The sequence below is a fragment of the Fundulus heteroclitus genome, chromosome 10, assembly GCF_011125445.2.
Source record: "Fundulus heteroclitus isolate FHET01 chromosome 10, MU-UCD_Fhet_4.1, whole genome shotgun sequence".
Lineage (NCBI taxonomy): Eukaryota > Metazoa > Chordata > Actinopteri > Cyprinodontiformes > Fundulidae > Fundulus > Fundulus heteroclitus.
In genome coordinates, this window is record NC_046370.1 from 23,782,858 (window position 1) to 23,806,589 (window position 23,732).

Below are 23,732 nucleotides of genomic sequence, written 5' to 3' on the forward strand. Positions count from 1 at the left end.
TGGCTGTAGCCCATCTCTGTAATATTGTTCAATGTTTCTCTCAGTTCTCGAAAAAGTGTGTTAGATGGCATATGTGCAAGAATGGTCTGTTAGTTTCTGACGCTGTCAAAGTAGAACTAATCCGCATAAAGTGTCTGAAAGAAGCCAACCATACTCCGTTTGGGGAAAGGACCATACTCCTCTCATATTGGTGGCGCTTGGAAGTGCACTATTGGAGTAGCAAGGTGATGCTATGAATATTTGACCACATTACAGAGTAGGCACAAGCAGCAGTCTCAGAAACCCTATCTCAAATAAAGAGGTATTGCTCTGTTGAAGTACAATCCGACTTTATTTTCATTATTAAGTCTTGCCAAACACAACAGGTGGCCTGTATCTTGGAAGATGAGATGCTGGAACCAAAGAATTTTAAGCTAGCTGTAAACCATAATTTATGTTTCCTTCAGCAAACGTTAGTGAGGACAGCATAGCAGATCTGGCTACAATCCATCTATTAACTCCCAGCTCAGTAGTATGTGCACTTTTAAAAAAGACTGGGAGATGCTGAAACGTCTCCATGCATAAAACAGTTTCTCATTCACAGCCACAGGATGAATAGTAACACCAATGCTCAGAATTATCCTACTAAATTTTTTTCACATCAACTAGCAAATTAATTCACTAAAAACCTTAACCTTGCCTGCAAGATGAATTATGGTGGTATTTGTGCATTAACAGACACACGAGAACCATCTTCTCCTGCTCCGACTTCAACCGTTTGTGTCCGAACCAAATGTGCCATTACTAGCTTAGCTTCTTGTGGCTTCTCATGACATCAGAATCAGAATCAAGTTAATTGCCAAGTAGGTTTGCACTTACAAGGAATATATATATATACTACGTTGGTGTAGCTTGTAGGTCCTGAACGGGGGACGGAGAGAGGCAGCGTCATCTGCCGCTTATGTTTTAATTTGAGACCGTGATTGGCTAAAACCAACCGCTGGAAGGCGGGCAATAGGTGTTGCTTCACCCAATCCACTCGGAGAGTTCTGCCAAATGTCCCTCCTTTCCCCAAACGGATTCAATAGGAGCAGACAATGTGGAGAACCTAGAGTGATACAAATGATCAATCTGGCTGGCCAGGTTATAGAAATCTACAGCTTTGAGATTTAAACCTGGAACTGTTTAATCGAGCTAGGTTGACGTGAATCCCACAACACATCATATCAGGTTTGTGAAGGAGATTTACCAGATTTATTCTTTATTTTAGACTTTCAGTTTGGTTTATATTGCATGATATAGCCCCCTAAATCACATCTAGTTTAAATTCATGAGAGAAATCTTTCTAATGTCCTCGAAATGCAACTAAAATCCAATTTCTTCTTCCAAGAGCTTCTAATTTGGGACTTTTTTGCCTTTCTGGTTTATTACCAATATCTTGGCAGATATAAATCTCCTCATGTGGGGTTTAATTTTCTTTTGCTCATACAAAAAGTTGGAGTTTCATAAATCTAAACTTTCAGAAACTTTATCTGAGAACCATCTCACCTAACATTGTGTTCCTTCGAGGCACACCAATAATGGTTAAAAGAGAAAAGCTGTGACCCATCTGATGTTTTTCTATCTGGTCTCTTCTGAAAGCCAAACATTACATCTGTTTTTTGTCTGTTTTCTCACAGCTTTTTCATTTTCTGTCTGGCTATTATCAGGAAGCCTAATTTGGTGTCTCTTTATAGGATGTCCAAGAGCTCAGGAGCCATTCATCACTGCCCACGCCTAATAGAAAAAAAAGGACTCCATCTTTGTGGCTTTGAGAGCAAAAAATTGAAAAAATAACTAAATATGTATCTTGTTCCATGTATTATTCATAGAAATTAGCAAGCTTCTAGTTTTCAAAGGCACAAATTGTTGTTAACGACTCCAAATTACCTTAGGGATTTGAAATTAGCACCGACTGAGTCTCATTTTCGTTCTCCAACATTTCTAATGGATTCATTTCTGAGAAGACGGTAACAATGCGGGACCCATTACAGACAAATGGGTGGGTAATTTCTGTTCTTGGAAAAATAACACAAACCTCCTTCGCTCTTTTGTGAAAAGCACGAGAGGAAAAAAAAAAGAGAGACCTCACTATCAAAGATGAGACGGAGGGACAGAAGATGTAAACATGCATTGATCATAAGACATTCTGCTATTAACATGCTCTTTAAGACACAGTAGCTTGTGTATGGCACTTTACATATGTTATTCAAACATTTTGTCCACATTTTTCAAATAAATGCACTCTGACTGGCTGCCGATTCAGAGGGAAAGCAGAGCTGGTGTTAAGGAGGAATATAAATGAACCATTCTTGTGGAGATGTTGGAGTTACATCATCCATTAATGGTCGAACAACAGCGCATAAAACCACTGGTGAGCAGACAAATCATCTAATTTCCCCATAATTGGAGAGTTCTTCACTTCCCTCATTTTTGCGGGATGGACTCTGGAGAGTTCTCAGATCAGAGTTTGAAACCCACTGGAACTAAATCTGGCCCTATTAAAAGTTGGAGAGGTTATCTGTCTGCTGCAGTCATCCCAGAGGCCGTCCGATGTCTGATTAAAAACAGCCACTCGCAGACACTCCCTCTGAGGAAAGTGGGCGAGAGCATAATGTCTTCTGACACACTGCCATTTGAAGAGGATGGGGGGGGAAAAAAATACCAGTTTTCTTTCTCCGTTGGTTGCAGGAGGGCGATTTACTGACAACAAATTGCTGGGACGACACATCAGAAGTGAATGAGATGGGAAAGGCGAGGACAGACGGATGGGATCACACATGGGGGAGATCTGAAAAACCAGAGCGCTCCCGAACAGGTTTCAGAGGGACGCAAGGAAATAGCATTTCAATCTCTATCAGGTTTGATGTGAAGGTGGAGGAAGAGAAGGAGAGAGGGGGTTTTCATCTGTGGGGAAATGTTGCCTGAGGAATGGGCCTGCGAGGGGTTGAGCAGAGCCGAGGACGGCACGCAAAGATGGAGATGGAGATTGGGATACGACGGCCACTGTAGGAGCAAAATGAATGGAGCGTGTGGACTTAATGAGAGCGAGCAGCTGATACCTCACTGCCAGCGAGCAAAACAACTACCTCCTCCACGTCACAAACTCTATAAAACTTTTCTATTTCAGATCAACTCGTACCGTCCTCACTGCTGTCTTCCGCCAAACAAATTTACTCTGGCAACAGCAGTAAAATGATGCCGGAAAAGATGTGTAGCCCCTTTTACCCTGGACCCACTCTAATTCTTCCGCTCGGTTTAGCAAGACCGGCCTCTACTCTAGTCCACTTGTGCTGGTTTTAAACTGACCCGGTAGGGCCTGAGGGTTGGTGAATGCCTCCTCGGAGCGGCTTCAGGTCCATTCAGTGTTGTGTGCTCTACCGCTATTACTGTGTGATAATAACACTTTAAAGAAATCTGCAAGAAAGGATAAATGAAAGAAAACAAATCCACATAGATAAAAGCGTCAACATGGCCAGAGCAGCATGACCAAACAACATATTATTTATATTATTGCACATGCAAGAATGTCTTGAATAGTTTTTCATTATAAAAACAATCCACAGGGATAAATAACTTGATCCCGGGAGGGGCGGGGTGCTCATTAAGGGGGGTTCAACCATGTCTTGATAGGTTCTTTAAAATGGAAATCCACCTACTTTTGACCAGAGTGAAATCATTTTTATAGATGAGATATTAGAGATTTGAACTGCGCTGATTCGGCAGAGTAATCTTTGGCAGCTTGGCAGCCCCCATGGGAGAAGGCAGAGAGCTGCGGGGAAAGGCAGAGAGCAGCTCTCCCTCACACAGTGATTCGGTCAAGGCCCGTGAACAACATTTAAAATAATGGTAATGTCACTTAATTTAACCTGGTGACCTTTCTGAATAAAATACTTTACAAATAAAACAAAGCTCTTATTGTAAATTCTTAGTATTTATTTGCATGATTCAACCCAAACATTGTATTCCTGTCTGTTAAAGGGGATAAATCAGGTTTTAAAAATCTTCCTTTTCACAATTAAATTATTCAGTCGTGGTCTACATAAAGTGGAACTGCAATTCTTTGGTCTGAATTCCTCACTAGTGTAGCTCAAAGGACCCTCTTTTGCCCCTGTTCTGAGATGCTTCTGAGAGCAACTCGTTTTGTTGCTGTCTCTTTAAATCTGAAGGTGGCGCTTCATACCCTGCTTTCATCTAGGTCACAGAATATTCCTCTCTACCCCATTAGACCATTTTTTTTGTGGACTGGGGGGCTAGGCAATGGATTGTGAGCTTCAATACCCCCAACAACCTAACATTTTCACTTATCCACTTCAGCATCCTTCAGCGTAGACTACACAAAAAAAAAACAGCGGATTCATGAAATTGATAAGCCAGAAGTCCGTGACCTCGTTTAGCAGTTCTGCATAAATACTGTGACGTATTTGTTAAAAAAAAAAAATAATCAAATTTAAGCAAAGAAAACTGAACGGCTTGAAAAATATAACTCAAAAACTGCAATGCTTTGGTCTGAAACCCAAAAAGAATATACAGATATCTATTAAGCACCTGGAGAGACTAAATTAAAATTTTATGTAAGTCAAGAGTTCTTCTCCATCCCTTTTTTTGTTCCTCCCTTGGGGTCGGGAGCCAGGGCGATTGGCCTAACAAATCAATTTGTGTGAGTTAATTCTAGTTTGAAGTGGTATACAAATTAAAGACATGGCTCAGTTGTGAGCTGGACAAGGAAGTGCTTAAGAACATGTCGTATCATTCACTGTGTTGCAGAGTTTCCAAACCAAAAAAGTGACACAAAGCCAGCAGTGGTCCGAAAGCAGAATCCAAATAAAAAAAAATACAGAATTCCTACAAACTGTGCTGCCCTAAATATCAATTTGTGAGCCTGTGAGGTCTGCACAGTGCGTGCTAGTGCTTAGATATGTCTATATTAATGGAGCTGCATATGCACATACATGCATGTGTAGCAGTGAACCTGCATTCTCATAACGGCCATTATACATCCCAGAGGAAGTCATAACTCAAAGAGAAGCCAGGTGATTAAATCTTGATTACTGCAGCAGCTCAGTGTGTGAGTGTGTACTACGCTGACACGCACTTCCTGCAAGATGATAAATCACATGAATTGTCATACATGCAGCCGAAACAGTAACAACAATTCTGTGAACGTCTTGTGTGGCCAAAGAAGAAAACACAAGGTTCAAAAGCGATTTCTGTTTACATATCGCTCCTGATCCTGCATTTAACTGCAAACTTATTGCTCTCATTGTAAAAAAAAAAAAAAAAATGAAAATGCGTAAATCCTCCTGATGGTAATGTCAGTGTACTTTTGCTCTGTTTTGCCATTACAGCGTTTTCTCTCTTTTTTGTCTTCATTTCCTCCCTTCCAAGTGGAATATATTTTTCTCTGTTGTTCCTAACTCTCATTTCCCTTTTGTATTTTATTTAGCATAGTCTGCTCCTGTCATGTCCTTACTTTCAATCACTGAATTTATTTCCCTTTCTTCATGTCCTTTCTACCAACCAGTTCCTTATTATATTACCCTTCTACTGCAGTCTCTTTCTATCTATCTTTTCCTCTGCCTTTCCTTCAGTCACTGTTAATGCACTACCATTTTTCTGTGGTTCTTTCCATTACATTCAGCTTTTTCAATTTTTCTTCAGCTTTTATTTCACTTTTAGATTCTTTTCATTTTCTTGATCATTCCCTTTCTGTCCCCTACAGCTTATTTTGTTCCCCCTACGAACTATCCATTTACACCATTCTCATTACCATCTGCCCCTTTCGTTGACTTTTCCCTTTCCTACACCGTCAGACCCTTTCCCTTCTGTTCACTTCTGATCTTTCCTTTAACTTCATGTTTACTCTCCTACTCATCCTTATCATATGTTTTCCAGCTGCCTTCCAGATCAGTTTCTGTCCTTATATCAGCATTGCAGCATTTTCATTCCTTTTCCTCTAGCTCCTTCAATTCACGTAACTTGAACTCACTAAGTTCTGGTGCTTTTTAAGTTAAGTTTTATATCCATTTCTTGCCTTCATTATGCTTAACTTCCTGCTTTAAAGAGGTAAACAGATACCGGGGAGCACCCTGACCACAACAGAGAGCCAACAGAGAGTTATTTGTGCAGGAGAGCTGATTGATGGAAGGCTACACATGCAGATCTAATGAACAGATATTAAACAGTTGAGGGAGCTGAGAACTAACTTTGGAAATACAGGAAACCAACTGGGGAAATTATGCTGAAAACTAAATTGCAAGAGATCAGGAAGATTTCTGCTCTGTTCTATCTGTTTTCTCTTGATCTGATCCTCTATTAAAGAGAGCAATTGAACTCCCTTTTAAGAAGTAAGAGAGGAAAAAAGTAAACATGGAAAATATTTTGTACACATACATATACATATATATATATATCAGTGTTGTATAGTAATGAAGTAAAAATACTTCACTACTGTACTTAAGTATATTTTGGAGTACTTTATACTTATCTCGAGTATAAAATTTTTTGATTACTTTTACTTTTAATTCACTATATTTCCGTACTTAATTGCAGACTTTTACTCCGATACATTTACAATGTTTGGTTTAGTTACTCGTTACAAAAAAAGTGTCGGTTCGCAGGTTTACCACTTCCTGTAGGTTAACTAAGCCTGGTTTATCACTTCACCATGTTCTTAGTATACACCCCCTTTGCCTGCACTTGGTTGTGTACAATTTTAAAGTGAATAGCACTGACCTTACTTGAAGAAGGAAAACTGAAAGCTTACAAAAAGGTTGTATTTTCTGTCTAAACTTGGTCTAAATTTCTCCTGCACTTGGTTGTTTATATTATTTTAAGTGAATTTGACCTTCAAAGTTTACCAAAATCTAAAAAATGTAATTCAAACTGCATGTGCTTTATTTTACTTTTTACTTATACTTTTCATTACATTACTTGAGTACATCTATTTTTACAGTAATTTTCATACTTAAGTACAAGACATTTCAGATACTTTAAGACTTTTACTCAAGTAACATTTCAGTCGGTGACTTAGACTTTTACCAAAGTCATATTTTGGAGAAGTACTTATACTTTTACTTGACTCCGAGATTTGAGTACTTTATACAACACTGATACACATATATATATATATATATATATATATATATATATATATATATATATATCCATGTGAATATTTTCCATGTGAGATCAAATATAGAAAAAAACAATTACTGGCTCTAATGGTTTTCTGACAGCTTCTATCTTTAGAGCCCTTTTCTGACAACACAACAACATTACATATCAATCAACTAAGTCAACATATTGGCTCCGCAGCGTTGAGCCTCGACATGCACCCGTTGTTCACCATACATTTTCATTTCAAATTAGTTCCAGACTGTTTGAATAAAATGCAATAAAATCTGATTATTTTTTTCCCATTGAACAACCACATCTGAAAGTTATCATTTCGCACTGATGCCAGCCTTTTGTCAGTGTGGATGCAGTTACTGAATGAGGAACACTCACGGACAGATAAATTATCAGTGTGTTAAACACTAAAATCAAAGCAAACCCAGAGATGTAAAAAAGCTTTCAAAACAATTTCTTGAACAAAATTTAATTGATTGTAGTTTAGCTGACTTGCAAGAGCAAAACAGAGTAAAGTTGTTCAGTTTCATCCTTTTAGGCTTTCAATCTTGGAAATGTTGGTAGCATTTTGGAAATCTCAAAAGGAAGACAATGATCTCTACACTCAAAAGAGTGAACCAGAGAGCTGTCAACTTTTCAACATGTCATCACTAAACTGTACTAGAATATTCTCTGACATTGTAAAGTCATAACTTTGCAAGAAAATAAACTTACTACACTCCAAAGTATGCTGAGATTTTAAATAAGATATTTGGGAGCTCTTTTCCTGTATCAGAACAACATCTCCCAGGTGCAGACTCGCCATGAACGCCTGTATTGGGGATCCTGGGTGGATCCCCAATACACGCTAGAGACACTGAGGAAGAAGCTACAACATGACTGCATTGACCTTGTTTAAAATGTATTATTTTTGTTGTGGACATTTTTTCTTCTTGCACATTTAAATTTTAGAGGATATCCAAGTTGTTCTTGTAAATATCTGACATCAATCAAAAAAAGTTCAGTCACCAGTCCATCACAGGACAAATAACTAGGCATGCACACACACACTGACACCTAAGGGCAATTTAGAGTAAGCAATTAACCTAACAGTCATCTTTTTGGACTGTGGGAAGAAGCCAAAGTACTTGGAGAGAACCCATGCATGCACAGGGAGAACATGCAAGAAAGATCACAGAATAGGTAAAACCTGGGGTTTGAACCTAGGCCATTCTTGCTGCAAGGCAACACTGCTACCAACTGGGCCACTGTGCATTATTATACATCTACTTTACTTTTTCATCTTTGATTTACAATGGCCCTAATACGCCAGAATGCAAAAACATCCTACAAGAATATTGATTCATATTTTTTTTGCTTGGAGTTGAGCATTTTGTTTTCCTAGACAAACTCATTAAAACAATGCAGCTTTGAATGTCCCAATTACAAACATTGCCATACACATACCCTCCAGGGCTGTATATAATGGCACTTTATGAGAACTTCTGCTCCATCACAGAAAATTAGACTGATTGAATTAGCGGATTTTGTGGGCGACAGAAGTTAATCATAAGTTTCATTATTCTACAACATAATCAAGCTTCTATTATCTCAGATGTGTAGAGCGCATCACCAGGCGGTCAATGTGACACTCGGAGACGGAGTGATGTCTGCAAGGTTTAATTATATTGCTCAGCTCCTGCAAATCAGTTAATCTACAGAAAGATAGCATCTTCACGTATTTACAGGGGGGAAGGAACGAAACTCTTCTGATTGTTAATTAAAACCTCATTGGTCCTGTTAAACACTAAGTGGTTTGACGGCGACGGATGACTGTCTGCGGGTCTGAACGTGGATGCTTTTCATCAAGGTTACCATAACATGGTTCAACAACTTTTTCAATGATTGGAAAATTAATGAACTAGCAAGTGTTTGTGCTCACTTCTGCATAAATAATGGGCTAGTAAACAACTATGGGCCCCATGAGGCACTAATGGGGATGCAATGGTTAAGACTCATGAGGGAAAAAAAAGGATCGGGTCTGTGTGTGTGTGTTTATTAAAATGACAAACTACAACTACAGATACTTATTGCTCTGGTCTGAAATGGCACGTCTTTTAAGAACGTTTCCGCAGAGAATCTCTTGTTTTCCCACAAAAAGGTTAACTGGAATGCCAGCCCTCACCAGTTGCATCCTAAAACGCACTCATCTTATTTAAATATTTCTAACTAATTAAAATTTCCCCATGCAAAATAAAAGTGGTGAGGCCGAGCCAGCATCAATCAGCATCATCAGCATCGCATCACACATACAGTATTTAAGTACAAGCCGTGGAAACCCTACGCTTAACTTCTTCTTGAGTGCAGTCACTAATACGTTTATTAAGGTAGAGAGGAACATCAAACTCCACATCTTAAACAACCAAGGAGCTTCCAACAATGCCACAACTGTAACTGAATTCTTACTGACTTCTTAAATATCCTATGATGACTGTTTGTCTTGTTTTAATTGATTCCCTTGTTGTACCCCTTTCATTTAGGATGAAGGCCCAACTAAAAAAATCCTTCGACCAACTGGACGGCCTTCGGATGTTCTCATCATGGTATTAAATGTGACAGAGCATGAAATTACCCCTGAGGTATCTATGTGTGCATAAAACGTCTGCCGTCTGCAAACCATAAGGAAGTCATGCCGGTTTAGTATTGCTATGGCCGCACATCTTAAAAATATAGCTTGGTGTGTTTCATTAAAAAAAGAACATTGGTTTCACAAAAGATTCATTCTCAGTTGGAATTATGACATGTTACTCCAGGACCATAATGATTTCCAACAGCTGGGCACAAATGAAAGATAATTATTCACACTTGTCTGTCATCTCCCACATTGAGGGAAGAAGGCTACTTACTCCTTTCCACCATTGCTCTTATAGCTTGCTTAAGCTTGCCGTGTCTGTCCTCACAAACACAAGTCTGAAAGCACATTTTATTTGACAAGATTGTACACAGGTGATCATGACCCCAGAGGGAATTAATATTGCAGAATATTTGATTGCCAAGAAAGTAACTTATGAGGTGAAACTCTGTAGTCAGAGTTCCATTAGAGAAAAAAAAATGCCTATACAGACTCTTCTTCAGCTAGTAGCTGTTGATCACAGAGAGATTTAACTTTCAGTGCCATCTACTGTTTAAAATAAAATCTGCAGTTAGTGTCATGTGCCTCCAGCTAGAGGATAAAAGTCAAAGGGATTTTCAGATGGCTCGCAAAAGTATAACAATGGCTTTAAGCTCCAGCAAACTGGTGGGAAACAACGACATGTTTTACCACATCTCTGCTTTGGACAAAAGTTTGGCTCCAACTACCACCAGGAAAGAGGCCAGGGTTTACTTTCCAAGAAGCTGTTGCAATCATGTGAGTCCATACAAAGCTAATTTTTTAACAAATGTCCAGGCAACCATCCTGGAGACACTTAAACGTCTCTGTTCAAGGGTCTCCAGAAGCAAAAATCTGAAAAATGTCATCTCAGTAGCGAGATGACTCTCCTGCTGTAAGTGGAATATGGGGTCACTTTTGGGTCAGAAGATGAATCCAGCAGAATCATGATTTCAAAAAGCTTGAATAAAACAAATGTGTTCACACCAAGAGTAAAACGCACCCTACAAACACTTTTCGCCTCTTTTGTGTTGAAACACCAACAGGTACAGAGCCAAACTTATTCCTTTCTTCTTGTCACAACAGCCATCTTGTTTAAAGACCAGACTGAGCACATGGTATAAGCAGCCATTTGATGAATGATCGACTGTTTCACATCCATTGTGTGGTGACATACAGTGGTGCAGGAGCTAGGGGTTTGTTACGTTCAACTCAGTTGTTGAGTGCTTGGTCAAGACACTTCACCGTCTTTGTCTGCTGCTGGTGGCGGCGATTGTATGGCAGCCACTTCTTTCAGTCTGCCCCACCGCAGCTGTGGCAACAGTGTAGCTGACCACCATCAGCATGTGATTGTATGTCTATATGGGTGAATGATGATTGTAGTGTAAAGCGCTTTGGGTCCCTTGGACTTGATAAAGTGCTATATAAGTACAAGCCATTTACAATTCAGTCCCCACGATTTTAGCTGCTGTTTATCGTCCACCCAAGAAAAATATAATTTTTTAAATGAATTTGTCTACTTTTCTATGCCCCAAATCTTCTAATTGTGTTTAAACTGGTCGATTTTAATGATCAAATTAACAACGTCATACATACTTTAACTAAGGGTCAATCTTTACTTCAGTTTGAACAATTTATTGCTTTTTTAACTCATTTCAAAGGACACATTTCTGACCTAGTCTTGTTGTGGTATAACTTTCTCACAGTGTGCTGCTTCCAGTTTGCCCATTTGGGATCTTAAACTGGTTTCCTTTAATGTTGTTTTTGTAAATCTTTTATCTTATGTGCACTGTCTGGCAGTGTAGCACTAAGAATTGCTATCTTAGTGCCAAAGAGAGCCCAACAGATTTACTTTCACAAGTGGAGCATTACTGCTTTCGCTGTAAAACTCTGCTTGATACGTATACAAAAAAACTTTATTGAACATGATTTTGGGATTATTTCCAATTCAATGGACACAGAAACAAAAAGGTAAAAGAGAAATAAAGGGAGAGAGAAATGCATGGGAATATAAGGAGAGAAGGTGACAAAAATAAAGGAATTACATCTCTTTATGTAACATCAAGAGCATTGGTCTTTCTGTATTCTCTACCAAACTGGATGTCTCCCTCAATTACATCTATCTAGCCCAACCACCTTGGTTGCTAGAGTTAATGACTGTCTTTAACTTGAAGATAACAACTACACTTAAACGGTTGACGTCTCCTTCTTTACAATTCTAGTTTACTCTTATTTTCAGAATTTTGGCAAAGAAAGCTCCACTGTGAGAGCAGAGTTTGAGAGGATGAAGGCATAGCCTTCAGTGATCTGTACATTTTGTACCTCAAGCTTCTGAAAGTTCAATAAAAGCAATCTTTAAAAGAAATGAAACACCATGAACAGCTCCCCATGTGATCCCCGGATGGGAGTGGCAAGCACCGCTGCATAACGTCTGAACAGACTTAATGACAGATGACATGCAACTGCAACGACAGCAACAGCCAGCAGCGCTCCTCTGTGCAGAACAAGGCAGTGGTGTCAGGCTCTGCGCTAATCCAAAAAAACTTGCAGTGACAGGGAGAACAATGAAGCTTGTGGAAAGGTTTCCTAAAGCAGGAAAGCGTGTCATCTGGTGCGACAACTAAAGCAATGGGTAAACTTGACTGTGCAATACGTTTTTTTTTTTTTTCAATTTCAATTTAAGGTAAACTCACTCTTTTGATGTCCTTGCCAAAGGTCTCGCTGAAGCTGGAGCCGAGGATCTCAAACTGGACGTGGGAGTTTGAGCCGCTGTCCTTAAAGTCCATTGTTCCTGTCAGACCTGTGATGTTCCCCTGAAACGTTGGGGGTTCAGGGAGAGGGTGAGAGAGGAGGGAGAGAGGAGAGGATGTTAAAAATCACACCGCGTCAGGGCCTTGTACCATATCACATGATCAGATAGCACTACATCCTTGTTTTATTAAACTCTTCATAAGAAATCATGATTAATGTAGGATTTAAAATGGGACAGTAGCAAGGTGACTACTAGCATTACAAATTGGAATCCTCACAAGCAGTCATAGAACATTTATTTTGGCAAATCTTTTTTAAATCGTAATAGTTTAGATTAGTAGCTGTTTAAGCTTCATTACCCTCCATGTTTTAAATAGTTTTGATTTAACGTTTTTTTCAGGTACTTCAGGCTGCAGGCACATGATATGACAGTAATGTTATAAATCCAGATCGTTGGGGAGGGATCCCCCCGAGGCGCAGTGAGAACAGGGACAAAAGAAACCCGGATAGAAATCTGACTTCCAGAATGTAAAGTATTGACCCATTTTGAAGAATATGCTAAGGACTGTGAGCTTTTTGGGTATTAACGGGGACATATGCAAAATCAACTTACTCTATGAGTGCAGAAAAGTTGACTGTGGTCTGTCCAGGTGCTATGTAAATATCTTTATGTTCTTTTGGGTCATACTTTTTCAAATTGTACTGGTTTCTCAGTTTTCTATAACATTTATTGATCATCTACATCACAATATTTGCTGCAGAACTGCTAGTCAAGGTACCGTAATAGACATCTGGCTTACCAATTTGGCAAATCTGGCATTTTTATTTCTCTGAGTAATTTTGTAGTCCAAGCTGAAGGATAACAAAGCTACAAACGGATGAGTCCAAATGTTCAATTGTTCACTACACTGTCCTCCAGCATACTACAAAAATGGCCGATTGGGTTGGAGCAGAAAGCTCTGCGATGTGGAGGGGGTGAGGTGTAAAGTGCCTCTTACAGATTCAGAGAAACCGGACCCAAATTAGTTACTCTGATATGCACATCAGAAAAGGAAACAATTAACGAGGAATTCGGACACTAGCTATTACTTGGTCCTCCTACTGTCAAGGCATAGTAGAGGAGCTGAGCTTGCCTCTCCTTGCCCCGTCTGAGGTTGATCACTCCCCACCCTAACACCTGACAGCAAGGTTTACCTTCATCATCACCACCACCCCAAGGTTATGGTTAAGCAATCCCTTGTTTGTCCAAAAGCGTCTTGTAGTTTCACACTAAATATTAATTTACCAAATTATTCAAAATATTATCCTAGGCCCCTGAAAAACGTAGTTACACCCCTGCATCAAACACTAAAGTGCTCAATGTGTACATTTTATCATTGTTGACTCTATGAAAATGTCCTGGAAGCTGCATGTTTTTTCTCTCGCTTTGCTGGAAAGGCTGTATACATTCATGTCAGGCTCCATATTTACAATAAATGGATTGAAGATAACTGAGAATTTACAATCAATGTATGTGAAAAATGATGATTAAAACGATCAGTGGGCCACCACAAGGTTTATTGAAAGTGAGCGACTGTAGGTGGCCAGTCACTATGCTTAGTGAAACAACGTTTTGGACAGGTCGTCTGCAGTAACAAGAGAACTGGAGGAAACTTCAGATGAAACCATCCCGCAAAGTGAGGATTACACTCCCAGATTGCCTTGAAGTCTGTAGGATTTATTGCAGGTAAATGTAGGTTTTGTGTGACATGCTCCAGTCAACTAATGTGAGCCATACTATAGCAGCTGACCCTAATGGAGTCCTCAGACACACTTTGGAAGACTGTCAAAAACATGAGTGATTTGCTGAGCTGTGGAGTAGCATGAATAAAAGATGCAACATTTGCAATATTTCTACCATTTCCAAACCAAAAAGACCCAAACAAAGATCTATCACACTGTGTGGTGGTCTTGTAACATTGTCACATGGACAGCAAACTCCAGTCAACAGCGTGTCTTTTTAATTGACATATCACTTCCCATTTTAGACTGAGTTATGGGTGAGATAGGCAGACGCTTTTCAAACTCTTGCTACAAGATAATGAGGGTCATACAAACATTAAGCTCGTCAAACAATGACTTCTTAATGGAGAAATTAGTGTTCTTAGCAGCTGAGACGTATTGCTCTGACTTGCAAGACTTGAGAACGGAGATGTGCCAAGCGATAAGACTGTTTTTGTGTTTTTGTCCCTGAGCGCAAACTAATCTGGTCTTTTATGTTGTTGTTGGAGTAATGATTTCTTCCACTCTTACTCGCCTTTCAGTTGAATGGTTTAACATGACTTTTATGGTGACTAATGACACTCTCTTAAAAGCATCTTCACAAGGTCTCCTGCTTTTTTTCTGAGGTTTATATACATATTTCACACCGCATTTGTCTCTGGGACACCGAACCCGTCTCATTCCTGAATGTTATGATCGCTGAATATTTCCACGCTGTTCATACCTGTATAAAAAATGCTTGACTTGATGAACATGGCGCCTTCAGGACGCTGGAAATGCTACCCAAGAATAAACTAGACTTCTCCATATATTTTGGCTGAATTCTCTTATTCTTTAAATGATGTCAAAAGCAGCGTAGTGTGGGGTGACCATAAAATACATACACTGTTGTGAATTAACCTGCCACCAGCTTATAAAGCAATTGGGTCATTATCTTAGCTTTCCCCACACTGTTCAAAGGCGTATTAATACCAGGGTGTTTAAAAATATTTATTACATTGAAAAAATTTAAAATGCTAAGTATAGAAGAAAAAATGTTCAGTCTGATTGCATGTGAGACAAGGAGAAAAAAACATATATATATATATTTTTAAATATGGTGCATATAAACATTGGCCACTGCTTCATGAGTTAAAGCTCCCCATGGATTTTACTTGCATCCCTGTTGGTCTCTCTGAAGTCTTTTTGTAGTGATGGACGACAACATGAAAACCATCATGATGGGTTGATAAACACGTTCAACTTGTGATAGCTTTGTTCTGAAAGGCTGCGGGTGAAATGCCAATCCATGACCTACATCAGCTCTTGTTGCATGTGAAGTAAGACTGAAGACAGTCGTCACACCGGGCAGGAAACTAAATGATCCGGTGTAAGGCGTTAAGGTCACTGGGGTGTCACCTGGAGAAAATAAATATGGTTATAACGGCTGGGGCTCAGAATGGCTTTCCGCAAAGACCTTCACTCACTGGCCTGCCTGCCTCCCTTCCAGCCAGCATGCGACAATCCTTAGAACCGTCTGTTCGTCCTTTCATCACTTTCATAAACATTCCTTGAGCGAAGGTTAGATTTTGTGATGCAGTCAAGAAAAATGAAAAGCACTCGTCTCTCCCTTCTGTACTTCAGCCAGCCCCATCTTGTCCCCTGTCAAAGTCATTTTCCATCTCATCAGCAAAGTAGTGAGAGGGGAAGTCTGAGGGAAATTATTCAATTTGAGTGGGAAAGCAGAGCAGACCTCTAGACTTTGTTCTATGGAATGTGGAAACAGAAATGCATGAAAATACACTTAATGCACAATAGTTTAAGAAAAAAAACATACTTTTTCTGCTAAGACACTGGAAAATATCCCAATAAAATGTCACATTTTAAAAGCTTTTCTTCAGAATTATTAAAATATAGAGCTGCACTGGTTGCAATATTGTATGGCTAATTTAAAGAAATCTGTTAGAATTATAAATGAAACAATTTGCTTGCTCTAGTAAGTTCTACTTCAAAAGAAAATTACAAAAATTTCACTCTGAACCAGGAGAAAGGTTGAATCCATCCATTTCATTCCTGTACTGACATCAAATTTAAAGATAGAGCAGGGGTTAAAGTTCTCCGTCGCAGCGACGGATTTCCCTCTTTTGGCAAAGCAGAGACTGATTATTGTAATGTGAGATCTGTGTTAAATTAAAATGTATGACATCATCATAGTGTTGGTTATGTGTCTTGCTTTGTCCAGGTTGTGGTTGGCCTTGTATATTCATAGGATTAATTTAGACTTTATGCTAATTTATACTAATACTAATACTTTATACTAATCTATACTAAATGTGACCGGGAGCAAGAGGAGTTAATGTTCAGGTGTGAAGTAGATGGTTTAATGATGCAAGCTGCTGGGTTTGTACTAGTTGTAGTTTATGGAGGTTTTCTGGAGGACAGGGAGCTAAAACTGCAAAGTGGACTGTGGAACAGTTTACAGTGTGATCAAAAGTGTGAAGAAAGAACTTGATGCTGCAAATATGAAAGTTAACCAGGTGATGTTCTGGATATGGAAAGTGAAGGAGAGGATGTAAAGAGCTGTCAAGGATTACGCCAAGGCTCTGAAGCTGGAAGGTGGGACAGAGACAGGAATGGTCATTGTTTATTTTAAAACTACCAGATTTGATTAAAGTTGACTGCACAATAAGCAAGTGAGGGAACTAATGTGGCATTATGTCCACGGTCCCGGGAATATATGGGCTGACTTGAAACAAATTTCAGTCAAACTGATTATTTTTGCTTTAATCCCTGAGATACACACTCTAATATCTAAATGGGATCTTGTTCCAATGGGAACCAAAAAGTTGGGTTGACTCCATGTTGAATAACTGGAAATCGAAGATTTTCTTGGAAGCTAATGAAGGCCAGAGTCAAAGTCAGTATCTGGAATAAAATGAAGCTCATGTTTCTTCATTATTTGGCAGAGAATCAAAACATAGCCGGAATGTCTGTGGGGAATTGAATGCACCGCTAATTCAAGGGCTTCTTTTTTTCATGTTGAGCAGCTGCATCAAAGTGATGTATGGAAAACATGATGTCCACGTTAGATCAGATTCAGTCCCACCTTAGTGCAGTGTGTGGATTCATTAACTGGAGTTTTGCATCTTTTATCGATATTGAGAAAAATACATGTAATATTTAACGTGCAACTGCTGCAGTATGAAGTATGAGTATCTCCTCTGTTACCATTTTCAGTATTTTAGACGCGAGAAAGGACACAGGAATGATCTTAATGAGCTCTGTGTTTCTTTTTTACTTTGACACATGTCAAAGACTCAAACTGATGCGTTTTTTTTTTCATTAAGAGGCAGCAAATTTTGCTCTGAGGGACTCATAAGCATGACTGAAAAGCTTCTCTTACCAATTAGAGCATCAGACTGAGAGTCTAGGCAGGAGTTATGAGACACATCATAATCAGGTTTCACATCAGTGTCACGTTTACACTTCACGTTTGATTCAGCTTCTGCTAAGTAGATGTTATTAATTCCTGGTCTTGTAATCCTTCCCACATGCTAGTGCTAATTATTAATTTAAAAAAATTTAAACTCTTTTAAATTGAAACAAAGGCCGCAATCTTTAAAGAAAATAAATGTCCCTGAATTCATCTACTGAAATTACTCCGATCTGCACAAATTAACACATCTGGCCGGGTAATTAACTAATTTAACTAAGTTAAATGAGTGATTTTGTGCTGTGTAAGTTCACATTAATTTAAACTGCATCAGTTCATGTTGAACACTGAGCACATCTGAATCGAATTTACAGTCCACAAATTAAATTGGCTGTTTTTTTTTTCAGAAAGGTGATGATGGTCTACAATGTGGTGATTAGCCCTTTATTGCATTATTTAGTACTCTTTGTCGTCGGCTTTTTACCTTGCCTGCAAGCTGAAATTTTCGCAGTATGTCCGTGTGTTTCACGAACAAACAAGAATCTTGTCCCGCTCCCATCTCAACTGTTTCGGCCTGAACCTAACTTGATGGGAGCAGGCCCAGAATGGAGAGTGCTACACGTCATCGATCAGGCTGGTTAGTCTGCTTTGTTCCAATTGCTTATTTTCTACTCTTTATCCACACATATTGTATTTGGATGTGGTTAATGTACAAATTAGTTACACTTTAATCTTTGCTTTTAGTTTCTGTTGGCAAAAAATAAAGCTTAAATTCCGATGGAAGTTTGGCTAATTTAAAATTCATTTTTTAAATGCGGCCATATTGAAAAGTTGACTGATGGTCTAACAACAAACATAAACACATTAACTGACAAGAACTCCACATATAAATGCAAAAGATCATTGCCGTGGTTTCAGCTTCATGTTACACTAAGTGTTTTGAAAGAAAAGCGCATATCAGAGTTCTACCCCCAGACATCTCTCTATACTTTGTAAACACCAAATCTGGTTGTGGCAGAAGCGCAACATGCTGAACCAACATTGCAGGCATAGTTCAACAAAAGCTTTCAGCTTTGATATTAAACCACACGCCTTGAGAGGTTAGTTTTTTGAGTTTGAAATTAGGATCGCCATTCAATCAATACTAGCTCTCCACAGAGATAAATCATATGTCCCTGTCTGCACTCTAGACAACCAAATCCTGCCTTGAAGGAGGAAACATTGGCATATCAAGATTGTCAGTTTACATTGGTTCACTCTAAAAAAATATATTTATTTGAGTGCAACAGTGCATAACACTGATGACATGCTTGAAACAGTTTCAGAAAAATCTGAGATTTGAATGACACATAATGTATTCCTTTGTGAAGCTTTGTTTACATGAAACAGATGGGAGACGGTCGGGCTTCTTACCTTCTGAATGGTCTCCAGCATTGACCAGCCTCCGTTCCATGGCTTGGTGGACTTTCTGATGCAGTTTAGGCTTGCCATGCTGTGCCACTTCCTGTCCTCCAGCTTCCTGTAGAAAGCGTTGGCCAGCATCAGCACGCTGTCGTACAGGTAGAGGTTGGACACCTGGATGAAGAGAGTTCAAGTCAAAAGATGTCAGGGACCGGATGGCGGATCTGTACAAGGCTGGGAAACTAGCGCAGATATTTGGTGATAACGTCAGAGCACTTTGCTAGGACTGTTGAGAAACAATTAAAATAATATAAAAGGAACATTGATCATAATGTATGTCCACAGCTATATTCAAAGGGCTTGTTAAAAATCTGAAGACAGCTGGGATTGCACTCACCAAGAAAATCGGTGGTGGCAAACTGCAGTTTAAAATAATATAATCTAGCAGCTGGCTGCAGGCGTAGCCTGTTCAGATCTCTGGGTCTAAAAGACCCAGAGAAGGTTTGGGAGAAAGTGGTGTGGTCAGATATGACCACAATGAACCGCTCTGGCACCAACTAACCAACCAACCGGCACGATACACGATAGAAGGAAGATACATTTTGAGATATGACCCAAATAAGACCCCCCCCACACACACACACACACACACACATTTTTCTCTACTTTAGTATAATGATAGTAAACCTTGTCTATAAGAAATGTGTACTTTTAGTCAGATTTGACTCACTATGAAAACAAGAGGGTAAAAGACCTCAGATCTATAAATTCTTAATGTTCAACCTCCACCTTCCTTTAACTTGCTTTAACCTGCTCCATCCGTTTGTATTTTTGTAATAGTTGCTTCATACTCATGTTTTATTTGTTTCTTATTTGTTTCTTTTTTGCTTACTTAAGAAAAAGGTAAAGTAAAAAAAACTTTAATTCATAATAACAGATTAGGTATATATGTATTCTAACCATCATTCTAACTCCCGCATAGTTTTGGGAAGATTGTGTCTGGGAAGTTTTATCCTTGTTAACATTTTTATTGTTTCTAAGTTAATGACAACAAGAACAAAAATGGTAATTCCTCTGCAGAATCATGAATCCGACTTGTCAGATATTGACTTGGGTTACATGATTGAGTTGGGATGACGATTGAGTGCAGCTCAATGATATTAGCACAGATGTGGGAGAGTTGAAAAAGTCCTAGGGGGTTAATTTACAAATGAACAATGTCTAGACCTTCAGGTAGAATGCAGACTCCCATAAAAATCCAAGAGCACCCTACTGCAGCGGCAGAGCGTCGCCATTTTTACAATCAATGCTGGAAGTTCACACCGGAAGTCAATGAAACTGCAGCAAATTGCTCCCAAAATGTTTATCGTTTTAATATGTGATCACCTGACTGTTATTCATGTTGTTCATGACTTGAATAAAAACAAAACATAAAAAAAAAAAAAAAGTTGGTCCCGAAATTGCCAAAAGCTGATTCTAACCAGGAGTCGGGCCCCAACAGGAAGTTAAAATCGTCGTATTAAATCCACTCGCCTTAGTTTTAGGTTTCTTATCCACCAATGTTAGGGTTAGTGTTAGCCCTCAGGGGAGGGGATAAACTCTAGGTATTAAATAAGGTTCAGGTATTTCACAGACCTTAGGTTTAGGTTTGCTTTTCTCTAGGCTTCTGCACATCGTATTGACCAAAACTTTCGTTGTGAACTTCCAGCATCAATTGTAAAACTGGCGCCCCCCCCCTGCGCCTGCAGTGGCGCCCCCCTAAAAAGCTAACCGTGACTGCAGGTCAAATCCTGACGGCTCGTAATCCCTCCAAATAGCCAAACCTCATTAATCAAACTAACCAGCTCTTCAAATGTGGAAAAAAAAAAAAAGATAGCTCGCCATACCAACCCACATCCTGACCACATGTGTGGCACATCTGTGTCGCTGCCTCATCTGCCAGCCCAAATCTAACGCCACCACAAGCGCTGCTGGCACACGGGCGCACAGACGAGCTGGATGGCGTTGAGACGACAGTCAGCTAGCAGCCAGCCCGTCCGCATGTCACCCTGACCAGAACCCGGGAAACACACTGTGACACACACACATGGAGGCAGGGAGGGGAGACCAAATGCAGGGTGACAAATGAGCATCACGCTGTCCAGATAAGCAGAGCTGACTGGCATGAAGGCCACGCTGCACGCTTCCACAGGCCAACACACACACACACACACACTTTTCTTTTCTATGTCCTCTCTGGTCATGGACCGACCACAGAAGGAATTTTACATGACAAAGGTAGACATATGAAAGGGAATGAAGGTGGAAGAAGAAGGCGATAAAAGGTTGTGGCTTTTTGAAATATTTTCCATATAAATCATTTATTTTTATTTTTTTGTCTAGGACGTTTACCTTTTTCACCATTAAATATCCGGGGAAAAACTCCCACTGCGGCAGTCACCTACATCAAAGGACGTTTAACCCTCCTTTGCTTAAGTTATTGAGACAAATGCCCTTATTCATGCTTCTCGCTGAATGTTGCAGGTGAGGACGGAGAGCCTCTAAATAGGGCGACGAAAGAACAGAAGGAAGAGGTGGGCATTCACAGGTCATCTCAGATGGCTGGAGGAGACGGCGAGGGATGAGACATGAGGACAGCAAAGGAGAGGAGGCATGGAAAGAACAACCAAGACAGACAGAAAACAGATGACAGCTGAGCCGTTTCAGTAGAAAAGAAGAAGAGACAAGAGCCTGAATGGGGGGAAAAAAGATTTTTTTTTAAAAAAAGAGGATGATGTTGGCTCTCGGCGCTCGATGCGATGAGAAGAAACTGAACTCGTCTCCAACAAATGTCAAAACATGACGGGGAAAAAGCCAGCATTTGTCAGTGTGCATTACAGTAATTGTTCTGTTTGTTGTCTTTAAATGTCAGCCACACATCACCGCGGAGATTTCGCAAGTGGAAATAACGCTTCGCCGTGAGTGGGAGGAAGATTGTGCACGGAGATTAGAGAGCGACCAAATTTTCTGGAATGAAACCAATTTGAATTTGCCTCTGGTAAAGGAGGCTGACAGACGAAATCAGTGGCTGCTCGGCCGCAGCGCGACGGCAAGCGCTAGCCTGAGACGGAGACTAAAAGACCTGCAGGCACAGCAGGAGGTAGCGCTCCACCATGAAAACAAAAGGAATCAGCTTATGTTCTTACGGTGCATTTTTTTATTTTTTACCTTCATAATCAATACTTGTGTGGTGTCAGTAATGCATCTGCACTTATAAGATATCTTTCAAAAGCAGGTTTATGAAGCTTGAACTTTCCAGTAAGTCACTTCCTCTCTATTTCATATTAGTTTGTCATAAATTTATTTATATTTTATTGTTTTGGTTTCTCTTTAAGGAGTACCCAATAAATAAAAGAAATCCCATCTTCTGAGAAGAAAGCAAAGTATTGACAATTTTGCTGTTGAGATTCAAGATTCAGGTGATACCAGCCTGTCTGATGCTCTCCTCTCTTTAGTTCAACCCACAGTGTTACCTGACGATGTCAGAGGTTTGAGATGAAGATGGAACAAAGAGGGTTTTGTGTCAGGATAACCATGACTGTGTTGATTTGGCCATAGATTCAGCGTGATAACCCATTTCTAATGTTCTGTCAGAGGAGATTTGATTGTTATTCCAGCTGTTCTGGTATCTCACTTCACAAGACGTCATTATGGCATGCACTGTGACAAGCTCCTTAGGGCCTTCTGAAGAGAAGCAGCACCACTGTACCACAACTCTTCCACTATACAGTATTTAAAAGTGGGCATATTGCGCTTTCCCAAAAATCAACATCACATTTGTTATGGATAGGACAGAAAAGCTCTTATATAAGGCACAATCGGGTGCCATGTGAAAAGGATCTAATTGTTGTTAAAGAAACATTGTGATCTTTCGCTGCAGTGAGGTTTGGAGATCATTTTAACCCCACTTCTTATCCGCATAGTAGCTGTTTCACAGCAAAGTAAATGACCAGCTTGATTTGTCATTGTTTCAAACTTTTAAATCACTCTTCTGACTGTGGATATTCGACAGTTTAGGCCAGTGGTTCTCAAATGTTTTCTGTTGCACCCCAACCCCCCCCTTGAAGAATTAATCATTTTCAGTGTTAAAACATTTTTTCTGTTTTGATGCTTTAAATCTGTCACTATGAAGATTCCCCAGAGTCACTTTTAAAATGTGGAACAGTTAAATACATTATATAACATTTGTTTCTAACGGCTATAATTTTTCACCATTGTCACACTTTTTTAAGTACTATATACTATTAACAATATAATTTTTTTTAGCTTGACTCGTACCTGCAGTCAAAACAAAGTATGAAACAAAAAAGTGAGGGGTGTGTGCCTTCTATATAATCAACATTGCTTTAGGCAGTGCCAATTTCTGACTTTACTCTCTCTGGTATTTTTATGTAGATTGATTCCTAAATGTAAATTAATACACACAGTTATGAAGTTATTAAATAGAATACACAAATGAATCATTTATATTTATTTTAAGGGGTTGTTTGAGGAGGCATTAAGGAGTCTATAAAAACAATTAAGTACTATAATGTATCATATATTTAATATATTTACTCCATATGAAGTTTGTTACACATTATTGCTGTG

The 23,732-nt window shown here is 39.4% G+C and overlaps 1 protein-coding gene across 1 annotated transcript in view; it reads right to left on the reverse strand.

The window, feature by feature from the left end:
- LOC105939594 (glutamate receptor, ionotropic, delta 1a) overlaps positions 1 to 23,732 on the reverse strand; it is a 332,951-nt gene that overhangs the window by 82,705 nt on the left and 226,514 nt on the right. The window contains exons 5-6 of the mRNA XM_036142376.1: positions 19,116 to 19,277; positions 12,472 to 12,591 (exon numbers count right to left, since the gene is read on the reverse strand). Of these exons, the coding sequence (XP_035998269.1) occupies positions 12,472 to 12,591; positions 19,116 to 19,277 (282 nt within the window). The remainder of the gene's footprint in view (positions 1 to 12,471; positions 12,592 to 19,115; positions 19,278 to 23,732) is intronic.